At 43.1% G+C, this 21588-nt stretch overlaps 1 protein-coding gene across 1 annotated transcript in view; it reads left to right on the forward strand.

Moving 5' to 3' along the window:
- Positions 1-3913: 3913 nt before the first annotated feature.
- Positions 3914-21588, forward strand: part of fbn1 (fibrillin 1) — a 413386-nt gene continuing 395711 nt past the window's right edge. Inside the window, exons 1-3 of the mRNA XM_078200149.1 lie at positions 3914-4550; positions 8199-8281; positions 8437-8535. Coding sequence (XP_078056275.1) covers positions 4357-4550; positions 8199-8281; positions 8437-8535 — 376 coding nt within the window. The 5' untranslated portion in view covers positions 3914-4356. The remainder of the gene's footprint in view (positions 4551-8198; positions 8282-8436; positions 8536-21588) is intronic.

Raw genomic sequence — 21588 nt, forward strand, 5'->3', positions numbered from 1 at the left:
AAACATTACCATAGAATCCCAACAATGCAGAAGGAGGCCATTCAGCCCATTGAGTCTGCACCAACTCTCTGACAGAACATCTTAACCAGGCCCACCCACCTTATCCCATAACCGTATGCATTTAACCCACTAATGCCCTAACCTACACATCTTGAGACATTAAAGAACAATTTAGCACAGCCAATCCAGCTAACCAACACATCTTAGGACACTAAGGGGCAATCTAGCCTGCACATCTTTGCACTGTGGGAAGAAACCAGAGCACCCGGAGGAAATCCACGCAGACACGGCGAGAATATACAAACTCCACACAGTGACCAAAGGCTGGAATCGAACCTGGGTCCCTGGTGCTGTGAGGCAGCAGTGCTAACACTGTGCCACCGTGCCGCCCTCTGCTGTATATGTACTTACGCTATGCCTCTTTCCTACCCCTCAATTGGTCCCTTACGTCTTTCCGCCAACTGCATCATGATGCTGTCACAAAACACACCTTCCCATCCGTGCTCCCTATCAGCATTTTGCAGGGGCTGCTCCCTCCATGACATCCTGGTCTCCATTCCTCCATCACCCCAAACCTTCATCCCCTTCCCATGCAATTGCAGAAGGTGCAACACTTGCACCTTTGCTTCCTCCCTTTCCACTGTCCTCCTTTCTGACATTTCAGCTGCACATCCTTCATCTTGATCTACTGTATTCTCTGCCCCCAATGTGGTCTACTCTGTACTGGGGAGGTTAAACGCAGACTGGGAAACACCTTCGCTCCACCTGCAAGCATGACCCCAACCTTCCGGTTGTTTGCCATTTCAACTCAGCATTTTGCTCTCACGCCCTCAGATCCGTCCTGTAATGCTTCAGTGAGCCAATGCAAACTGGAGGAAGAACACCTTATCTTCCAATTAGGCATGTTACAGCCTTGTGGACTCAACATTGAGTTCAACAACTTTAGACTGTAAAATTTCCTCTCCATCTTGACCTCTCTGCTTTTTATTTTTCAGTTCCCTTGGTTTGCCCCAAAACAACCTATCCCTCCGAAAAATTGGAAGATAAGGTGTTCTTCCTCCAGTTTGCATTAGCTCACTGAAGCATTACAGGACTATCTGTCCTTTGTTCTGTTTTGCTCCCACTGAGCACTGACCTCTGTTCTCCTATTAACACATTCTGCCATCTTTCTTGTTGCCGTTAATAGCACTCTTCAGTCTTTAATGGAATCATTAACATCTCCCTTTGTTTTATGTCCATTAAACCTTTGTCAATCTCTCCTTTGCTCTGACCTATCATTTATTCTGCCCCACCTCCTCCATCAGCCTCTCCATATACAAGTGGGTGCATTGGTGGTCATCTTCCAAGATTCCATAGACCCTGGAACAGTTCATACAAATTGGAGGGTAGCTAATGTAACCCCACTATTTATAAAGTGAGGTAGAGAGAAGACAGGGTATTGTAGACCATTTAGCCTGACGTTGGTGGTGGGGAAAATGCTAGAGTTCATTATAAAAGATTTAATAGCAGAGCACTTGGAAAATAGTGGCAGAATCGGACAGAGTCCATCCACATCCAAAGGTGTGCGGGTTAGGGTGATTGGCCATGCTAAATTTCCCCTTAGTGTCAGGGGGATTAGCAGGGTAAATACGTGGGGTTAAGGGGATAGGGCCTGGGTGAGATTGTTGTCGGTGCAGGCTTGAAGGGCCAAATGGCCTCCTTCTGCACTGTAGGGATTCTATGATTCTACATGGATTTATGAAAGGGAAACCTGGCTTGACAAATCTACTGGTTGGCAGACAGGAAACAAAGAGTAGCAACAAACAGATCTTTTTCCAAGTGGCAGGCAGTGGCTAGTAGGATACTGCAGGGGTCAATGCTAGACCCCAGCTATTCACAATGTATATTAATGATTTAAATGGGAAATAAATGTAAAATCTCCACATTTGCAGATGGCACAAAGCTGGGTGGGAGGATAAGCTGTGAGGAGGATGCAGAGACACTTAATGTGATTTGGACAAGTTGAATAACTGGGCAAATGCATGGCAGATGCAGTATAATGTGGATAATTGTGAGATTATCCACTTTGGTAGCAAAAACAGGAAAACAGATTATTATCTGAATGGCTATAAATTGAGAGAGGGGAATGTCCTTGTACAATAGTTGCAGCAGGTAAGTATGCAAGTCCAGCAGGAGGTAAAGAAGACAAATGGTACGTTGGGCTTCATAGTGAGAGGATTCAAATACAGGTGTAGGAATATCTTGCTGCAATTATGCAGAGCCTTGGAGAGGCCATACCTGGAATATTGTGTGCAGTTTTGGTCTTTATTTGAGGAAGTATTCACCCGACAGGCATGGTGACTTAAGGATTTTCACAGAAACTTCATTGCAGTGTTACTGTCAGCCAACTTGTGACACTAATAAAATAAACTTTAAAAGAAACAATACTTTTCACTCTATCCCAGTACATGTGACAATAGAAATATAGAAACATTGAAATTAGAAACAGGAGTAGGCCATTCGAGCCTACTCCACTATTCATTTTGATCATGACTGATCATCGAATTCAATACCCTGATTCCCCCCTTCCCCCCATACTCCTTGACCCCTTTAACCCCAAGAGCTATATCTAATTTCTTCTTGAAATCACACAACGTTTTGGCCTCAACTACTTTCTGCAGTAGTGAATTCCACACATTCACCACCCTCTGGGTGAAGAAATCTTTCCTCACCTCAGTTCTAAAAGGTTTACACCTTATCCTCAAACTGACCCCTAGTTCTGGACTCCCCCACCATTGGGAACATTCTTTCTGAATCTACCCTGTCTAACCCTGTTAAGAATTTTTATAAGTTTCTCTGAGATCCCCTTTCACTCTTCAAAACTCTAATGAATACAATCCGAACTGACTTAGTTTCTCCTCATATGGCACACCTGCCATCCCAGGAATCAGCCTGGCAAACCTTTGCTGTACTCCCTCTATAGCAAGGACATCCTTCTTCAGATAAGGACACCAAAACTGCACACAATACTCCAGGTGTGGCCTCACCAACACCCTATACAATTGCAGCAAAACATCCCTATTCCTATACTCAAATCCTCTCGCTATGAAAGCCAACATACCAGTTTTTAAAGTTTATTTATTAGTGTTACAAGTCGGTTTACATTAACACTGCACTGAAAATCCCCTAGTCGCCACAATCCGGCACCTGTTTGGGTACATTGAGGGAGAATTTAGCATGGCCAATTCACGTAACCAGCACGTCTTTCAGACTGTGGGAGGAAATCGGAGCACCCGGAGGAAACCCACGCAGACACGGGGAGAACATGCAGACTCCGCACAGTGACCCAAGCCAGGAATCGACTCCGGGTCCCTGGTGCTGTGAGGCAGCAGTGCTAACACACTGTGCCGCCCTATAGTATAAGCCCAAACCGTTCACTCTCTCCTCATAGGTCAACCTTTTCATCCCGGGAATCAATATTGTTCACGTACTCACACTCAGCAAGAGAGTTACGACATGGGAGTCAGCAAGTACAACCCTCCTCTACTCACCTCAGAGGGGTAATGGGGTTGGTCAATTACTGATGTCCTTCCCCCTGGGGTCGGACAGTGACCCAAATCGGGAGTGCTAACCACTGTGTCACCGTGCCGCCCCTTGACTGCTTTCTGGACTACCCCCCCCCCCCCCCCCCCGGGAACATAAATTAAATCAATTCAAATGTGTGTGAGGTTTGATTGTTTGTCAAATGCCTGCCTGACCTGCCAAAGAAAGCCACATCGACGGCCGCCCTCTTCCCCGGCGCTCGAGCCGCCCCGCGGGCTGGCCGTTGGCGCTCGAGCCGCCCCGCGTGCCGGCCCTTGGCGCTCTCGCGAGAGCGGCGCGCGGGAGAGGGTTGGGGGGGCGGGAAGGGGCTTGACAGTTGGAGGGAGCGAGCGAGTGCGGCGCGAGCTGCTGCACAGCCCAGTCTGGCGCAGCGCGAACTACATTGCAGAGCAGCGGGCTGAGGCTACAAACAAACCCCCCCCCCTATAAATATATAAATAATATATCAAATATACATAACTTTTTGATATAAAAAAAAGCCCACTCATGGTATTTTTTTCCCTCTCAACTGGATCTGAACGGAAAGTCTAAAAGTTGGGATTTTTTTAACTTCATTTTTTCCCCCTTAATTTTTCTTTCCCCCTCCCTTATTTTGTTTTTCTTCTTCAGTTTTCTTTTTTTCGGGGGGGTGCAAAAATCCAATCGCGGTTTTTGTTCTTGCACCCCCCTCCTTCCCTCTTCCCCTCCCCTCCCTCAGCTCTCGCTCACTGTCTGCCAGTTTTGGAGCACCCAGACGGGAGGGAGTCGTCAGTCCAGCCCCGGCTGTTTTGCACTATGTGGGCACGGTGGCTGCTGAAACTTTCCGTGGGATTTACAACTTTCTTATCTGTTGCGGTGCAGACGGGCGTAGGTGCGGCGGAGCAGAATCCCAATGCTGATAAATATAACAATAACAACAACAACAGCAACCAGAAGACCGCAAATAGGTTAAGAAGACGAGGCGGATCAAGCCAGGATGTACTGAAAGGGTAAATGTTACCGTTACTGATTGGGGGCTTGTGTACATATATATATATATATATACTTAAACTGCAAAGATATATTCCTATTTTCCCTACTCTTGGTCTGTCCATCCCTTTGCAAAAAAAATGATTAAACTTCAGATGCGTAGTTTTGTTTCTCAACCTAGCCTGCGTTTTTCTGCAGTTAAATGTAGGACGGACGTCAAGGCAGACTTTTTAATTAAAAGCACGATGTTTTTCTTTAAAAAAGCAGAAAGGGCTTGGCCAGTATGTTGCATTAATATTTTTTAATTTAGAAACCAGTGCAATGCTTTGCTGGAAGTGGTTGTTGCCAAGGGGTTTTATATCGCCAAAGTAAAGACACTTTTTAAAAAACTGAATTTTAGTCGAAGACTTCATTTTCACCTCGTGATATATAAATATATTTTATATATCTACCTCCTGTATTTTGCTCCCCTAAAACCAGTGCAGAGACTCCTGGATGTGAAGTTGTAGGGACGTGTAGGTACAGAAAGAGCCCCCCATCTGTACCTCTCATTCTCGCAAAATGTTAACCCTTTAGCAGACGCTGAAATGTTCTGCTAACATTGCATTTGCTTTCCATCTGGAACTTATTTGCATTTTTGAATTCTGGATTCGGTGCCCCAAGTACTTGCTGAAGCTCGATATCCTAAAGCAATACGTGAAACTTTTTCCCGTTTTTTTTTAAAAAAAAGCTTATTCCACCCCATTCCGAAGGGTCTGGGTCAGCCTTGGTGCAATTTTACTCACTTGCGAAGGAGGGAAAGACATTGTACCGCTTGCGCTAAACTTTGTTGCTTCCAGCCACAAATGTTAACAAATAGGCTGAAGAGGCTTGTGTCCCGATCAGAAGGGTTTGTTTTGTCCTAGGTCATTGTTTTGATAACATTGCAGCTACAACTGTAAGAATTGTAATGTGCCAACCGAAATGTGTCCGAAATGTTTTTATTTGCATTCAGGTGTTGCTCATGCTGTTAGTGAATGTAAAGTGAGCAGGCTGGCGCTTTTACCCAACTAGTTTTGCCTTCATTCAACACCTGGGGCTAGGCAATGAAGTTGAAACAAGCGCAGTTGGGGGGGAAAATGCAGCTCAACAGGGTGACAGAGCGGCTGGGTTGCGGATCCCTTTGAGTTATGGTTGCCAAAATTATATCAGTTTAAAATCGGGGAATCAAGACTACCCCCCCCCCCCCCCCTTTGTTGGATCACATCTTCAACAGCCGTTTGTAATAGTTGCCTTGTAATGGTTTTGATCCCGGATTCTCCCGAGGGCTCGGGTGAAAAGTTGTTTTTATGTAACTCGCATAAGAATGATCAGATTCCTTTAATAACTTTCCAGTTTGGGTGGGGGGAGTCGTTCTTACTATTTCTTCCAGCATCATATCATTCAAGTTGCTGTTTGACTGCAAGTTTTTTTGTAAAGCTTCAGAAGAAGACACTCCAACCTTCTGGTGCGGGACTGACGCGTTGTAATGTATCAGCTGCTAAACCTTTTTATGTAAGTTTGGAACTCAGATTGCGTCTGAAGAAAGTTGGAGAGAAACATACAGCCTTTATCCAGAATTCTCCATTCAGTGTTATTTTGTTTTCAGAGATTTAAGGCTTTGGGGAAAATGTAGAATTAATGAGATAGCACTTTCAAAGAATTGGGAGAGCACTATGGCCGAATGGTCGTCTCGGGTGTTCCATAATTCTATAGTTTTATATGCTCCCTTTATAAAGAAAAATGCATTTTGGCAGAGTTTCATTAGGTATTCAGGATAATCAAGTACATTCCACAACTAATTCGGAAGTATTTTACATATTCAGATATGGCAGTCAGTTAAGTGGAAAGAATGATGAGTAATGTTGGTGAGGACACCAAAAGTATCCTCTGTTCAAATACATGCACATGATTCAGCAGATGGGGCAACATCTGAACAAGCAGCAGTCTCCAGCTTCCTTGCAGCTGGAGTACGTCTTGAATACCACTTCAAGAAGTAAGAATGCTACCAAACTGTCAGTAAGTGAATAATTTTCTGATGGGAGTTGTGGATGCGGGTTCCCGTATTCATAGTCTATGGCACAGCTAGCCACTAATAAAAAAGAAAAAAAAACTTGCATTTACATTGTTTTTTCAAGACCACTGGATGTCTCAAAGTACTCTACAGCCAAGGGAGTGCTTTTGAAGTGAGGTCACTATTGTAGGAAATGAGGCTGCCGGTTGTGCACAACAATCTGCCACAAACAGCACTGTGATATTGACCAGACAATCGGTTTTTGTGATGTTGATTGAGGGATAGATATTGGCCAGCGCACTGGGAATAACTCCCCTACTTTTCCTTGAAACACCATGGGATCTATTGTATCCACCTAAGCAGGCCTCTGTTTAAGATCTTATTTGAATGACAGCACCTCTGGCAATGCGGTGCTCCCTCAATACTGCACTGTAGCATCACTTTTGTGCTCAACCCTTGGAGTGGGAACTTGAAGGTGAGAGTGCTATTAGCTGAGCCATGGCTGATACACAAATTGTGCAAGTTTTGAAAATAAACCCTTAAACCTTGAGTTTGTTTGAAGAAAATGCTTTATTTTTATAGAATGGTTAACTCTTTAAAATATATTTGGCATTTTACAATGCAATATTAATACTATTACTAGCAATACATTCATAGATCATCCATGTTGTAATCTTTATATAGCTCTTGCTTCTAATAAAAAGAGCCTAGGAAAATCGATTCATATCAAGTCCAAAGTAAGTGGAACTATTTTGAGTCTGGGAATCTTTCACATTTAGTTTATTTATTTAGTAAAACTATGACGTGCTTATGACCATTGCTTTATTTATGTTACAAAGCTTTGTGTAAAATTTTACAAACATAAAGTATGGAAGTATCTAGTTTTATCTTGAATATATATTGAACCTCCCAATAATTTACTACAAAAATCTAACATGATTTTTTGCACCACTATCAATTAATCTTAATGGAAAGGCAAATTTTAAGACATTTTACCTTCTTGCTCTGAAATTCATTTCAGTAGTAGTTTGTCAGTCTGCATTCAGCTTTTTTGGGAAACTGTGTCTTTAGATTATACAGATTTTAAAAATCCCAACAACATTGCCGACCATATTATTTAGGAGTCTGGTCGAAACAGATATATTGCAGTTGAGTTGGATCTTGTATTTTATTCATGTTTTGAAGTCTTGATATGTTGTTTTCCTGAAATAGGCATACCCTATGAGGGTGCTTTATTTTTGTGTTTTCAATATAAATGCATGGCAATTAAATACATCAACGTTTACAAGACCCTTTTCTTCATGCCATTAGAACTATAACCTCCTTCTGTGACTTGGTAAGGACCTAGAACCAGATAGCAAGTGGGCTCTTCTGATGGTGTATGAATGTAATAAAATTCCTTTGTCAGATATTTTTCAAGGCACTGGCCTTCTATGTATGCTTTTCAAAACCTGGATTAAATTTAAATGTGGCATTACCTGAGTTAGCTCAAAAAATTATAATGACAGAATTTGTGTTTAGGTCATGCCTAGAAGTTTTGATGCAAAAATCAACATAAAGCATTTATTTTATTTTTAAGCATAGAAGTATTTTTCATCTCAGAATAAAAGTATTTAACTGATTCATTTTTTTTTAGGCCAAATGTTTGTGGATCACGTTTCCATTCATACTGCTGTCCGGGATGGAAAACGTTACCTGGTGGAAACCAATGCATTGTCCGTAAGTGAGCAAAATGAGATGCGGGTAGCAGTTAGTTGTAAAGTAATGCCAGAAATCAAGCACCTTGAGAAGAAAAGATTGTTGAGCTTTTCACTTGTATTTTGTAATTTAAAAAAAACACATTTAAATTAAAATACATCTTCTCCTCATTTCAGCAATTTGCAGGAACTCGTGTGGTGATGGATTTTGTTCACGACCAAACATATGCACATGCCCGAATGGTCAGATAGCACCAACTTGTGGTTCAAAATCAGGTGAGTGAAATGTATTTGTTTAGGAAGAAATTAGATTCTTCGTTTTTTGTGGATATAACTAGTCGGGTTGATAAAGAGGGGTGAGTAGATATAGTATACTTGAATTTCCAAAAGATATTTGATCAGGTGCCACACAAAAGGCCTAAGGGCTTGTGGTATTGGCGGTAATATGTTAGCATGGATAGAAGATTGGTCAACAGACAAGGAGCAGAGATTGATATAAACAAGTTAAAGGGCAAAAACTGGTGGGGTGCCTGAGGAATCAGCACTGGGTCCTCATATATTTGTAATCTATATTAATGGCTAAGACAGAGAGTGAATAACATTTTAAAGTGTGCTGTGTTACATGGAAATGTAAATTGAGGACAAACGAACGAGTAAATTGAGGACAAACGAGCCACTTGGCCCTTCAAGCCATCATTATAATCTCAACTCTACTTTCATGCCTATCCATAATAACCTTTCACCCACTTGCTTTTCACGAATTTACCCACCACTACCGTAGAAATATCCAAAGACTTTGCTTCCACTGCCTTTTGAAGATGAGAATTCCAAAGACTATAAACCCTCTGACAGCAAAAGAAAATCCTCATCTGTCTTAAATGGGCGATCCCTTATTTTTAAACAGGGACCCTAGCACTTGATCCTCCCACAAGAGGAAACATCCCCTCCAGATTGACTCTGTCAAGACCCTTCAGGATCTTGTATGTTTCAATCAAGGACCTCAAGGGGCTGACAGAATATTGTTTGCATCCCCTCCCCCCTCCCCTTGATGGCCATCACCGGCATCCCCAGCTCCTCTGTCCACTCCTGGCCACCACCACATCTAAATTAATCCACAATCCCTCATGAGGCTCCCACTGGGGCCCTCCCCTTGGCACACGTTGGCACTGCCAGGTTGGCCTGTATGCAGTTTTGGTCTCTGTACCAAAGGAAGATATACTTTCTTTGGAGGCAGAACAGCGAAGGTTAACTCAGTTTGTTCTATGGATGAGTGTGTTTTCTTATAATGAAAGGGTTAGTAAACTGGGTCTATACTTTCTGGAGTTTCGAAGACTGTGAGGTGATCTCATTGAGACACTGATGATTCTGGAGGGCTTGACAAGGTACTTCGGAACATAGGTTGACAGAGGTTGCTTTCCCAGCCTGGGAAAATCTAGAACATGGGGGCATAGTTTCAAAATATTAGGTCAATCATTTGGGACTGATATGAAGAGAGATTTCAGTTGTTAGTGTTTGTTCAGTAGGTCTTAGTAAAAGGCTCAGAGGCTTGTAAGATTGAACAGTAGCAGATAACTGGGAACACCACCACCCTGGAAATTCCCCACCAAGCCACTCACTATCTTGACTTGGAAGTATATCGCCATTCCTTCAGTGTCACTCAGTCAAATCCTGGAACACTCTTCCGAACAGCACTGTGGGAGAGCTCGGAGACTACAGCAGTTCAAGAAGACAGCTCACCACCACATTCTCGAGGGATGGGCAATAAATGCTGATCTAGCCAGTGACGCACAAATCCCATAAATGAATTTTTTTTAAAACAGGGTGTTTACTGGTATCACATCACTATATCCAAGGTATAGCCTTGACTAAGAGTTAACTCCATGCATATTTCTGCACAGTTCCCTGCATCATCTTTGACTGCCCAGATCCCTTTTCATGTAACTCTTTACATCATACTGTGGGTGGTAATGTTATCAAATCCCAATTTAACTCTTGCTGTGCCAAGCACTCTTCTACAACATCCCCCCCAAGTCTTTACCGAACATACTGTATAATCTTTCCTTACATGCTACCCTTCTCTCCACTGTCTCTGACTTTATATATTCAGGCAATTTGGAGGCTTGACAATTTTCCCAGATCTTGTTTTGGTCACGTTTGGAGAATTGGTAATCACAGTTGCTTTAGGCAAACTATAGAACATAGGACAGTACAGCACAGTACAGGCCCTTTGGCCCTCAATGTTGTGCCGAGCTTTGTCTGAAACCAAGATCATGCTATCCCACTCCCTATCATGCTGGTGTGCTCCATGTGCCTATCCAATAACCGCTTGAAAGTTCCTAAAGTGTCCGACTCCACTATCACAGCAGGCAGTCCATTCCACACCCCAACCGCTCTCTGAGTAAAGAACCTACCTCGGGCATCCCTCCTATATCTCCCACCATGAACCTTATAGTTATGTCCCCTAGTAACAGCTACATTCACCCGAGGAAATAGTCTCTGAACGTCCACTCTATCTATCCCCCTTATCATCATATAAACCTCTATTAAGTCGCCTCTCATCCTCCTCCGCTCTAAAGAGAAAAGCCCTAGCTTTTCCTCATAAGACCTACCCTCCAAACTAGGCAGCATCCTTGTAAATCTCCTCTGCGCTCTCCAATGCTTCCACATCCTTCTTATAGTGAGGTGACCAGAACTGCACACAATATTCCAAATGTGGTCTCACCAAGGTCCTGTACAGTTGCAGCATAACCCCACGGCTCTTAAACTCCAACCCCCTGTTAATAAACGCTAACACACTATAGGCCTTCTTCACAGCTCTATCCACTTGAGTGGCAACCTTCAGAGATCTGTGGATATGAACCCCAAGATATCTCTGTTCCTCCACATTCCTCAGAACCCTGCCGTTGACCCTGTAATTCGCATTCAAATTTGTCCTACCAAAATGAATCACCTCACACTTATCAGTGTTAAACAACATTTGCCATTTTTCGGCCCAGCTCTGCATCCTATCAGTGTCTCTTTGCAGCCTACAACAGCCCTCCACCTCATCCATTACTCCACCAATCTTGGTGTCATCAGCAAATTTACTGACCAACCCTTCAGCCCCCTCCTCCAAGTCATTGATAAAAATCACAAATAGCAAAGGGCCCAGCACTGATCCCTGTGGCATACCACTGGTAACTGGTCTCCAGTCTGAAAATTTTCCATCCACCACCACCCTCTGTCTTCTATGAGATAGCCAGTTACTTATCCAATCGGCCAAATTTCCCTCTATCCCACACCTCCTTACTTTCTTCATGAGCCTACCATGGGGAACCTTATCAAAATCCATGTATACGACATCAACTGCTCTACCTTCATCTACACACTTAGTTACCTCCTCAAAGAATTCAATCAAATTTGTGAGGCAAGACTTATCCTTCACAAATCCGTGCTGACTATCACGGATTAAGCTGCATCTTTCCAAATGGTCATAAATCCTATCCCTCAGGACCTTTTCCATTAACTTACCGACCACCGAAGTAAGACTAACCGGCCTATGATTACCAGGGTCATTCCTATTTCTTTTCTTGAACAGAGGAACAACATTCACCACTCTCCAGTCCTCTGGCACTATCCCCGTGGACAGTGAGGACCCAAAGATCAAAGCTAAAGGCTCTGCAATCTCATCCCTTGCCTCCCAAAGAATCCTAGGATATATCCCATCTGGCCCAGGGGGCTTATCGACCCTCAGGTTTTTCAAAATTCCTAATAGACCTTCCCTCAGAACATCTATCTCCTCCAGCCTATCAGCCTGTATCCCATTCTCATCCTCAAAAACATGGTCCCTCTCCTTGGTGAACACTGAAGAAAAGTATTCATTCATCGCCTCTCCTATCTCTTCTGACTCCATGCACAAGTTCCCACTACTATCCTTGACCGACCCTAACCTCACTCTGGTCATTCTTTTATTTCTCACATAAGAGTAAAAAGCCTTGGGGTTTTCCTTGATCCGACCCGCCAAGGACTTCTCATGCCCCCTCCTAGCTCTCCTAAGCCCTTTTTTAAAACTCATTCCTTGCTACCTTGTAACCTTCAAGTGACCCAACTGAACCTTGTTTTCTCATCCTTACATACACTTCCTTTTTCCTCTTGACAAGACATTTAACCTCTTTTGTGAACCATGGTTCCCTCACTCGGCCATTTCCTCCCTGCCTGACAGGGACATGCCTATCAAGGACACGCAGTATTTGTTCCTTGAACACGCTCCACTTTTCATTTGTGCCTTTCCCTGACAGTTTCTGTTCCCATCTTATGCTCCCTAATTCTTGCCTAATCACATCATAATTACCCCTCCCCCAATTATAAACCTTGCCCTGCTGTAAGGCCCTATCCCTCTCCATTGCAATAATGAAAGACACCGAATTATGGTCACTATCTCCAAAGTGCTCTCCCACAACCAAATCTAACACTTGGCCCGGTTCATTACCCAGTACCAAGTCCAATGTGGCCCCACCTCTTGTCGGCCTATCCACATATTGTGTCAGGAAACCCTCCTGCACACACTGTGCAAAAACTACCCCATCCGAACTATTCGACCTATAGGTTCCAATCAATGTTTGGAAAGTTAAAGTCACCCATGACAACTACCCTGTGACCTCCACACCTATCCATAATCTGCTTTGCAATTTCTTCCTCCACACTATTTGGGGGCCTATAGGAAACCCCCAACAACTATGTTGGCTTGGAATTGAAATCAAAGTATTCTGAATTTCTGACTCTTGGTTGATTCGCTTAAATGTATAATAGGAGGCTTACCTTGAGAGATGAGGAGCAACTCCTCTGTCCTGCCTCATCGTGCCTTCCAGGTTATGTGTGACCGTCATCGATCATCGTCTCCCTAGACAATGATGCCCCCTCTTTCAAGAGCCCTAATCCAAACTTTATCACCATTATATACCTGGAGCAGGTTTATAGTGTGGTAACTCCTATTGTAGGCGGAAGCCTGTAATTTTCTGTAGGACTGTTCTCAATTCTAAATCTTTTGGTAATTCTTGGCTGCCAAACCTGCAATGAATTTCTTGTCAATTTTGGGAGTTGTGTGAAGTTTTCTGCCTATCAGAAGCTCTGATATGGCCAGTAAACATTGTAGCAGGATGGATCTATATGTTAAAACTACCGTTTGGAAGCCTTTGTTTTTTTTTCTTAAAAAGGTTTTGATGGGCAGACTATTAGACTTTGGATACCTTGGGGGAACTGGTATGGTGCCGAAAGCCATAAGTGATAGAAAATTGAGTGAAATATTCAGGCGCAGATATCAGACACCACCTGGTCTGAGATATGCTTCCTTCAAGGACCTAACAGCTGTCTCTATGGCCGTTGTGTGTAACTGCTTTACTTGATCAAATGGGAGAACTAATCAACTATGATTTGGAAGGGCCTCTTGATTAATCACTAATTAACTCATTTCCAACCATTCCCAGAGCCTTTTAGGGAACTATGTGGGATAAGGGACTCTGTCTGGACAAGCTCATGCAATATTCACATCTGGTAGTTGAGATCAGTTCTTCAATTTCCCTTGATATGCCCAGCCATCATGCTGCAGATTGGGCCTGTGCTCTGCACCTTGTAATACCCAGGTGGTTTTGGTGAATTTGCTTGAGAATCTCTGGCCAAAGGTAGACTGCAATGACCAACTGTTATATACCAGCAGACCCTCTATCACAGTTTCTGCTGTTCAAAACAAATTTTTGATTTTCCCACTAGGCCTCTGCTGTGGCCATCATTGTTGACCGTAATGACAGATATGGTCACACTCCTCATTTCCCAATTGCTCCTGGTTTATGAGGTAGTTGATTAATTGGGAATGTGACTTCAGCTCATTGAGCATGTGCTGCAGGAAGGTCAACTGTGGCCTTGGATAGTGTGCAGGCAGTCATTTGAATGTTGAACATAATGTTGTATCATATGCATTCACATGAGATGCAAGCGGAACCTCTGAATTCTGGGGGACATTTTTGCTAGTTTCTTCTCATCTGACAGTTGGACCAATGATTTGTGATCTGTTTGGATGGTGACTTCCAGGCCAAAAATGTAGTCGGGGAACTTCACGCGAGATTTAGGATGCATAGAATGGGGAAGGAAACTGCAGGTGATGGGCACAATTGAAATGTGGAGCTTGTTCAACGAACAGCTACTGCTTGTCCTTGATAAATATGTACCTGTCAGGCAGGGAGGAAGTGGTCGAGCGAGGGAACCGTGGTTTACTAAAGAAGTTGAATCTCTTGTGAAGAGGAAGAAGGAGACTTGTGTAAAGATGAGACATGAAGGCTCAGTTAGGGCGCTTGAGAGTTACAAGTTAGCCAGGAAGGACCTAAAGAGAGAGCTAAGAAGAGCCAGGAGGGGACATGAGAAGTCTTTGGCAGGTAGGATCAAGGAAAACCCTAAAGCTTTCTATAGGTATGTCAGGAATAAAAGAATGACGAGGGTAAGATTAGGGCCAGTCAAGGACAGTAGTGGGAAGTTGTGCGTGGAGTCTGAAGAGATAGGAAACCATAGAAACCATAGAAACCCTACAGTGCAGAAGGAGGCCATTCGGCCCATCGAGTCTGCACCGACCACAATCCCACCCAGGCCCTACCCCCACATATTTACCCGCTAATCCCTCTAACCTATACATCCCAGGACTCTAAGGGACAATTTTTAACCTGGCCAATCAACCTAACCCGCACATCTTTGGACTGTGGGAGGAAACCGGAGCACCCGGAGGAAACCCACGCAGACACGAGGAGAATGTGCAAACTCCACACAGACAGTGACCCGAGCCGGGAATCGAACCCGGGACCCTGGAGCTGTGAAGCAGCAGTGCTAACCACTGTGCTACCGTGCCGCCCCTAGAGAGGCACTAAATGAATATTTTTCGTCAGTATTCACACAGGAAAAATACAATGTTGTTGAGGAGAATACTGAGATACAGGCTATTAGACTAGACGGGATTGAGCTTCATGAGGAGGTGTTAGCAATTGTGGAAAGTGTGAAAATAGATAAGTCCCCTGGGCCGGATGGGATTTATCCTAGGATTCTCTGGGAGGCTAGGGAGGAGATTGCAGAACCTTTGGCATTGATCTTTATGTCGTCATTGTCTACAGGAACAGTGCCAGAAGACTGGAGGATAGCAAATGTTGTCCCCTTGTTCAAGAAGGGGAGTAGAGACAACCCTGGTAATTATAGACCAGTGAGCCTTACTTCTGTTGTGGGCAAAGCTTTGGAAAGGATTATAAGAGATAGGATTTATAATCATCTAGAAAGGAATAATTTGATTAAGGATAGTCAACACAGTTTTGTGAAGGGTAGGTCGTGCCTCACAAACCTTATTGAGTTCTTTGAGAAGGTGACCAAAGAGGTGGATAAGGGTAAAGCAGTTGATGTGGTATATATGGATTTCAGTAAAGCATTTGATAAGGTTCCCCACGGTAAGCTATTGCAGAAAATACGGACGCATGGGATTGAGGATGATTTTGCGGTTTGGATCAGAAATTGGCTAGCTGTAAGAAGACAGAGGGTGGTGGTTGATGGGAAATGTTCATCCTGGAGTTCAGTTACTAGTGGTATACTGCAAGGATCTGTTTTGGGGCCACTGCTGTTTGTCATTTTTATAAATGACCTGGATGAGGGCGTAGAAGGATGGGTTAGTAAATTTGCGGATGACACTAAAGTCGGTGGAGTTGTGGACAGTGCGGAAGGATGTTGCAGGTTACAGAGGGACATAGATAAGCTGCAGAGCTGGGCTGAGAGGTGGCAAATGGAATTTAATGCGGAAAAGTGTGAGGTGATTCACTTTGGAAGGAGTAACAGGAATACAGAGTACTGGGCTAATGGTAAGATACTTGGTAGTGTGGATGAGCAGAGAGATCTCGGTGTCCATGTGCATAGATCCCTGAAAGTTGGCACCCAGGTTGATAGGGTTGTTAAGAAGGTGTACGGTGTGTTAGCTTTTATTGGTAGAGGGATTGAATTTCAGAGCCATGAGGTCATGTTGCAGCTGTACAAAACTCTGGTGTGGCCGCACTTGGCGTATTGCGTACAGTTCTGGTCGCCGCATTATAGGAAGGATGTGGAAGCATTGGAAAGGGTGCAGAGGAGATTCACCAGGATGTTGCCTGGTATGGTGGGAAGGTCTTATGAGGAAAAGCTGAGGGACTTGAGGCTGTTTTCGTTAGAGAGAAGAAGGTTAAGAGGTGACTCAATAGAGACATACAAGATGATCAGAGGATTAGATAGGGTGGACAGTGAGAGCCCTTTTCCTCGGATGGTGACGGCAAGCACGAGGGGACATAGCTTTAAATTGAGGGGTGATAGATATCGGACAGATGTCAGAGGTAAGTTCTTTACTCAGAGAGTAGTAAGGGCGTGGAATGCCCTGCCTGCAACAGGAGTGGGCTTGCCAACATTAAGGGCATTTAAATGGTCATTGGATAAACATATGGATGATATTAGAATAGTGTAGGTTAGATGGGCTTTAGATTGGTTTCACAGGTCGGCGCAGCATTGAGGGCCGAAGGGCCTGTACTGCGCTGTAATGTTCTATGTTCTTGAAAGTCCATGTGACAGAGAGAACTTCCTTTTCAATAATAGCATGCTGTAACTCTGTGTTTGACTGCCCTCTAGATGAATAAAAGGTAACGTTGCCATAGTCCTGTATGATTATAGGCTGCTGTCACCTTTGAGGGGGAGAGCTGACAGGTGGTGATTTAACCTGAGGATCACCTCAGGTGAAGGGCAAAATTGAGAAGATGAGCCTTCATGAATAACTTTAGCCAGTACGGGAATTGAACCCGCGCTGTTGGCATCGTTCTGGATCACTGACCAACTGTCCAGCCAACTGAGCTAAACTGACTTAATACACTGGTTGAAGACATCCATCCAGTTGCTCCTGGAATAAAGCTGCCCCATGGCCTGTGGAGGAAACATATGCTGCCATGACAGTGGGCAGGAATGGGTTGTAATGAGCCTGGATATTGGGTGAGAGCAGCTTATAGAACATAGAACATAGAACATAGAACATTACAGCGCAGAACAGGCCCTTCGGCCCACGATGTTGCACCGACCAGTTAAAAAAAAAAAAAACTGTGACCCTCCAACCTAAACCAATTTCTTTTCGTCCATGAACCTATCTACGGATCTCTTAAACGCCCCCAAACTAGGCGCATTTACAACTGATGCTGGCAGGGCATTCCAATCCCTCACCACCCTCTGGGTAAAGAACCTACCCCTGACATCGGTTCTATAACTACCCCCCCTCAATTTAAAGCCATGCCCCCTCGTGCTGGATTTCTCCATCAGAGGAAAAAGGCTATCACTATCCACCCTATCTAAACCTCTAATCATCTTATATGTTTCAATAAGATCCCCTCTTAGCCGCCGCCTTTCCAGCGAAAACAATCCCAAATCCCTCAGCCTCTCCTCATAGATCCTCATATCTTTGATGTGATCGAATGCTTGCTCTTGGTGTGCATCCCAGCACCATATCTGAACCTTTTTGAAAAGGCGCCATAGAGGCTCTGTGCAAGGTTGGGCAGACATTCCATCCACAGGCTCACCATGTCGAGGAATCTTTGGAGATTTAGAATGGATGAAAGGGTTGGGAACAAGCTGATTGCCCGTGTTTTGTGAATCAGACATGATGCCTTTGATGCTCACAATATGAATAAAGGTGTTGGGAGTACTTGCATTTTTCATTCAGTGTCAGCACTGTTTCCTGCAAATGGCTTTGAACCTCTTATCTTGTCCCTCAATGTTGCACTGTGGACAAAAACATCATCCATGTGGCAGATGACACCTTCCAAGCCTTATAAAATGGCCATTATTATGCATCGAAAAATCTCAGCTATCAAAGTGATAGCAAAGTGTAAGAGATTGACAGAGAATCTGCCAAATGGGGTGATGAACATAGTCAGTAATCTGGAAGTTTAGTGGAAGTTGCTAAAAGCTGCTGTTAGCATTAAGTTTTGAAAATGCCACACTTTTGGAGAGCTTGACCAGGCTTTTTCTATTGCTAGTGCCTTTATTGAATTGTGTCAGGTTGACACAGATGCAAATAGAAGCTTCTAAACTGGGACCATCCCGGACACCATTATGTTAGAGAGTGATGGGAAAGATGAGCAGCATTTTGATCATTGCATCCAGTTGTTGCTGCACTTGCTTCATAAGTGGGTGCAGTATTTTCCATGGTATGAACAAGCACATGGGCTTGGCCTAGTTTCTCAATGTAATATTGTATGTGGTATTCAGTCTCCCCAATCCAGTGAAAAGTTTTGGAAACGTGTTCTTAATGTTAGAACCAGACCCTTTCTGGTTAACCCCGTCAATTTTCTGGAGCAGGTTGAGGTCGACTATGCCTAAGAGAAAATTATTGATTGTAGAATACAAGTAATGTCTCCCACATTAGTTTGTCTTTGAATCCAAGTGTGGCTTGCAATGTATCTTTAACTGAGAGCTTAATGCTGCCTGTTCCATACAGCTATATTGTGGGTGGCATTAGGTATTGCTTCACCAGCCACGCTATTTATCCAAGAGGACTGTAACACTGACTTCCCTGTCCAATGTGAAATTGGTGAGGTGACTGTAGAATTCAGCATTTTGAAAGGAGAATCTAGGATGGTATCTCAGTCTTGTGGACTGATTTGATCCTCCCCAAGTCTCGATGTCTTGGACTGCACAGCTTTCCAAAGTGTCCCAGTTGGTTGTAATTCAAATGCTGCACAGAGATTGCAGAGCATTGGGCATGAAACAAAATGCTGCCTCTTGACTATAATAATTGTTTTTGTCACTCTGGATTGTTTTGATTGGTCAGTTTAAGGGGCAAGTCTGGTAGGTCATTTTGGTGGGCGAATCTTGGTGCAGACAGAGACATGCAGGATGCATGGAAGTTTGGAGATGCGATGCACTCTGCAGATGCCATTGTTGGTCTGTTGGCACCATGCAAAGATGGATTCTGTGTGTGTGAGAAGGTGTGAATTCTCATTGATAGTCATGGAGGTCGGTTGAAAGTTGGGCCAGGAATGACCAAGAATTGGCGGGATTTGTCCTTTCCTCTTGTTTACCTCCGGTGATATTAATGTAGAGTAACAGGGGGTTGAGAATGTGCGAGGTTACCTAGAATCACCTCGGCAATGATTACTGGATTGATCAGTAGCCCAGCATTGACAACCGTCAGCAATCAGGAACACAGTGGGACTGGGCCCACAGGAATCAACCCAGGTGAAGGAGGGCTTTTGAGGTCTTGTTCCATTTGGTGAGTCAGCGTTGCCTTGTGCTTAGTTTGTGTATATCTGATCCTGTTGAATTTTAATTGGATTTTAAAAACATCAGTCAAGAAACCATTGTTTTTGAGGATGAGGTGGGACTGCAATTAGGTGGCCTGCATCAATATGGAAATACATTGGCTGGAGATGACTTGGGAAGGATGGGATTGGAATGACATGAATGGAATGGGGTGCCATGAGAGGGATGGCATTTTGTGTTGGGTATGAATAACACGGAAGGGGTTGTTGAGATGATGGCAAGATGTGGGGGACCATTTTTTTTAATGCAACTTATTACTCAAAAGCCTTTTATTGTGATAAAATGAAGATTCACTTGTTCTGAATAAAATAATTTTAGAAAAGCTGTCATGAATTGAAAGTATATATCAGCATTGATTCAATGATGAAGATGGTATCTTCTGATACTTTTGCTGTTATGGGATCAAAATCTTGGAACTCCCTTCCCAGCAGCACTCTAGGTATACAAACACTAGATTTATGGAAGCTGTTCATGAAGGTTGCTCACTACCACTTTCTCGAGGGCAGTTAGACATGAACAAAATACTGACTTAGCAAGCCGTGCCTACGTCCCCATGAAAGAATATTTTTTCAAAAATAGGTCTGTACCCTTCAGAGCCTCTGCACAAATTTAGATTCAAGGAAGAAGCAATTATAATGTTGCAAAGAAACTTTAATCCTGAACAAAGACTTTGTCAGGGAATAAGATTGGGAGCTAGGAAGCTTCGATGATCAATGCCGAAATTACAACTATCAGATTTCAAAGAAATAGAATGTTCCTCAAATAATATTGAACGCATCATGCGCATTTTAAATTCAGGAGCACCTTTCCCAATTAGACTTTCATTTTGATGTCAAACAAATCACAGAGCCAGATTCTTGACAACATTTACATTTGTATTCCTAGGTCTGTTCTTACACACCAAGCTTTATGTTTTTTTCAAAATATGATTCTGTTGAAGTCTTTGATGAAAGAATAACGAGAAATCCTGTACTTAAAGAAGTGCTGCTGCAACCAAGATACACTTTTGACTGCAAATGTTTTATGGATCTTGGCTAGTTTATCAGTAATTGACAACTTCACTTGAGGTCGCAATGAATTTTTAAAAATCATACAAGCGTGTTCAATGATTATTTTCTTGAGGTTGGGAACTGAAGCATATTGCAGGAAGGTTTCTTCCTTGCATTGTGTGTCGCAAAATCTTTGCAAGTAGCCTGTTATTTCCTTATACTCTATATAAATACAGAGCAGATTGAATGAAACTTTTTTCTGTCTAACTGAAGTAGCTAACCCGAGAGTGCTTGTTGCTGGTATTTAGTGCCCAATATTTCAAATGCTTTATTTCCCAGCACTGGTAGTCAGCTGGGGTATCAATAATAATGAGAATTATTATTGTTATTCTAGCTGGCCAGTCACTAGTCCTTCAATTTTTCTGTGCAACTGAAATAAATTCATATCATAAAGTGTTCTCCATTGCAGTTAGTTTAATTCTTACTGCAGCACAAATTTCACTGCTCTAGTAACAGAATTACATTGGACAAAGTAGTTGGTTTAAGAAAGTACAAAGATATCTCCAGTTGCGGTTAGTGGTAATGTTTTTCTCTTATGTTAATTTGGAAAATACATGTGAGCAAGTTTAAGAGAGCATGCCTCCTCAGCAATTCGAACCAAAAGAAATGTGATTACCTCCAGTATTTCCAATTCCTTTTGACCTTCTGACAATTGAAAACATCCAATTAAACAATTTATTCAGAATATTTTGTGAAGCTTTCCTCTAAATAGAATTGGGACCATGGTTTTATGACCTATCTCTGATCAATGCTTATGTCTACAGCATCCCTCTGCTGGAGCTTCATCAAATACTCCTTTGGGTATAATTTGCACAAGTGGTCAGGAACCCCATTTCCTCTTAAACTTGTCGTGATAGAGAGTTGGGAGAAATTTTGTTTTGATACTGTGTTTACTGATATTCCAGCTGAATTTACAAAAGCACTCCTATCAAGCATAAGTTGAGTTGAACAATGCTGT

This window comes from Mustelus asterias, chromosome 29 (assembly GCF_964213995.1).
Source record: "Mustelus asterias chromosome 29, sMusAst1.hap1.1, whole genome shotgun sequence".
Classification (NCBI taxonomy): Eukaryota; Metazoa; Chordata; class Chondrichthyes; order Carcharhiniformes; family Triakidae; genus Mustelus; species Mustelus asterias.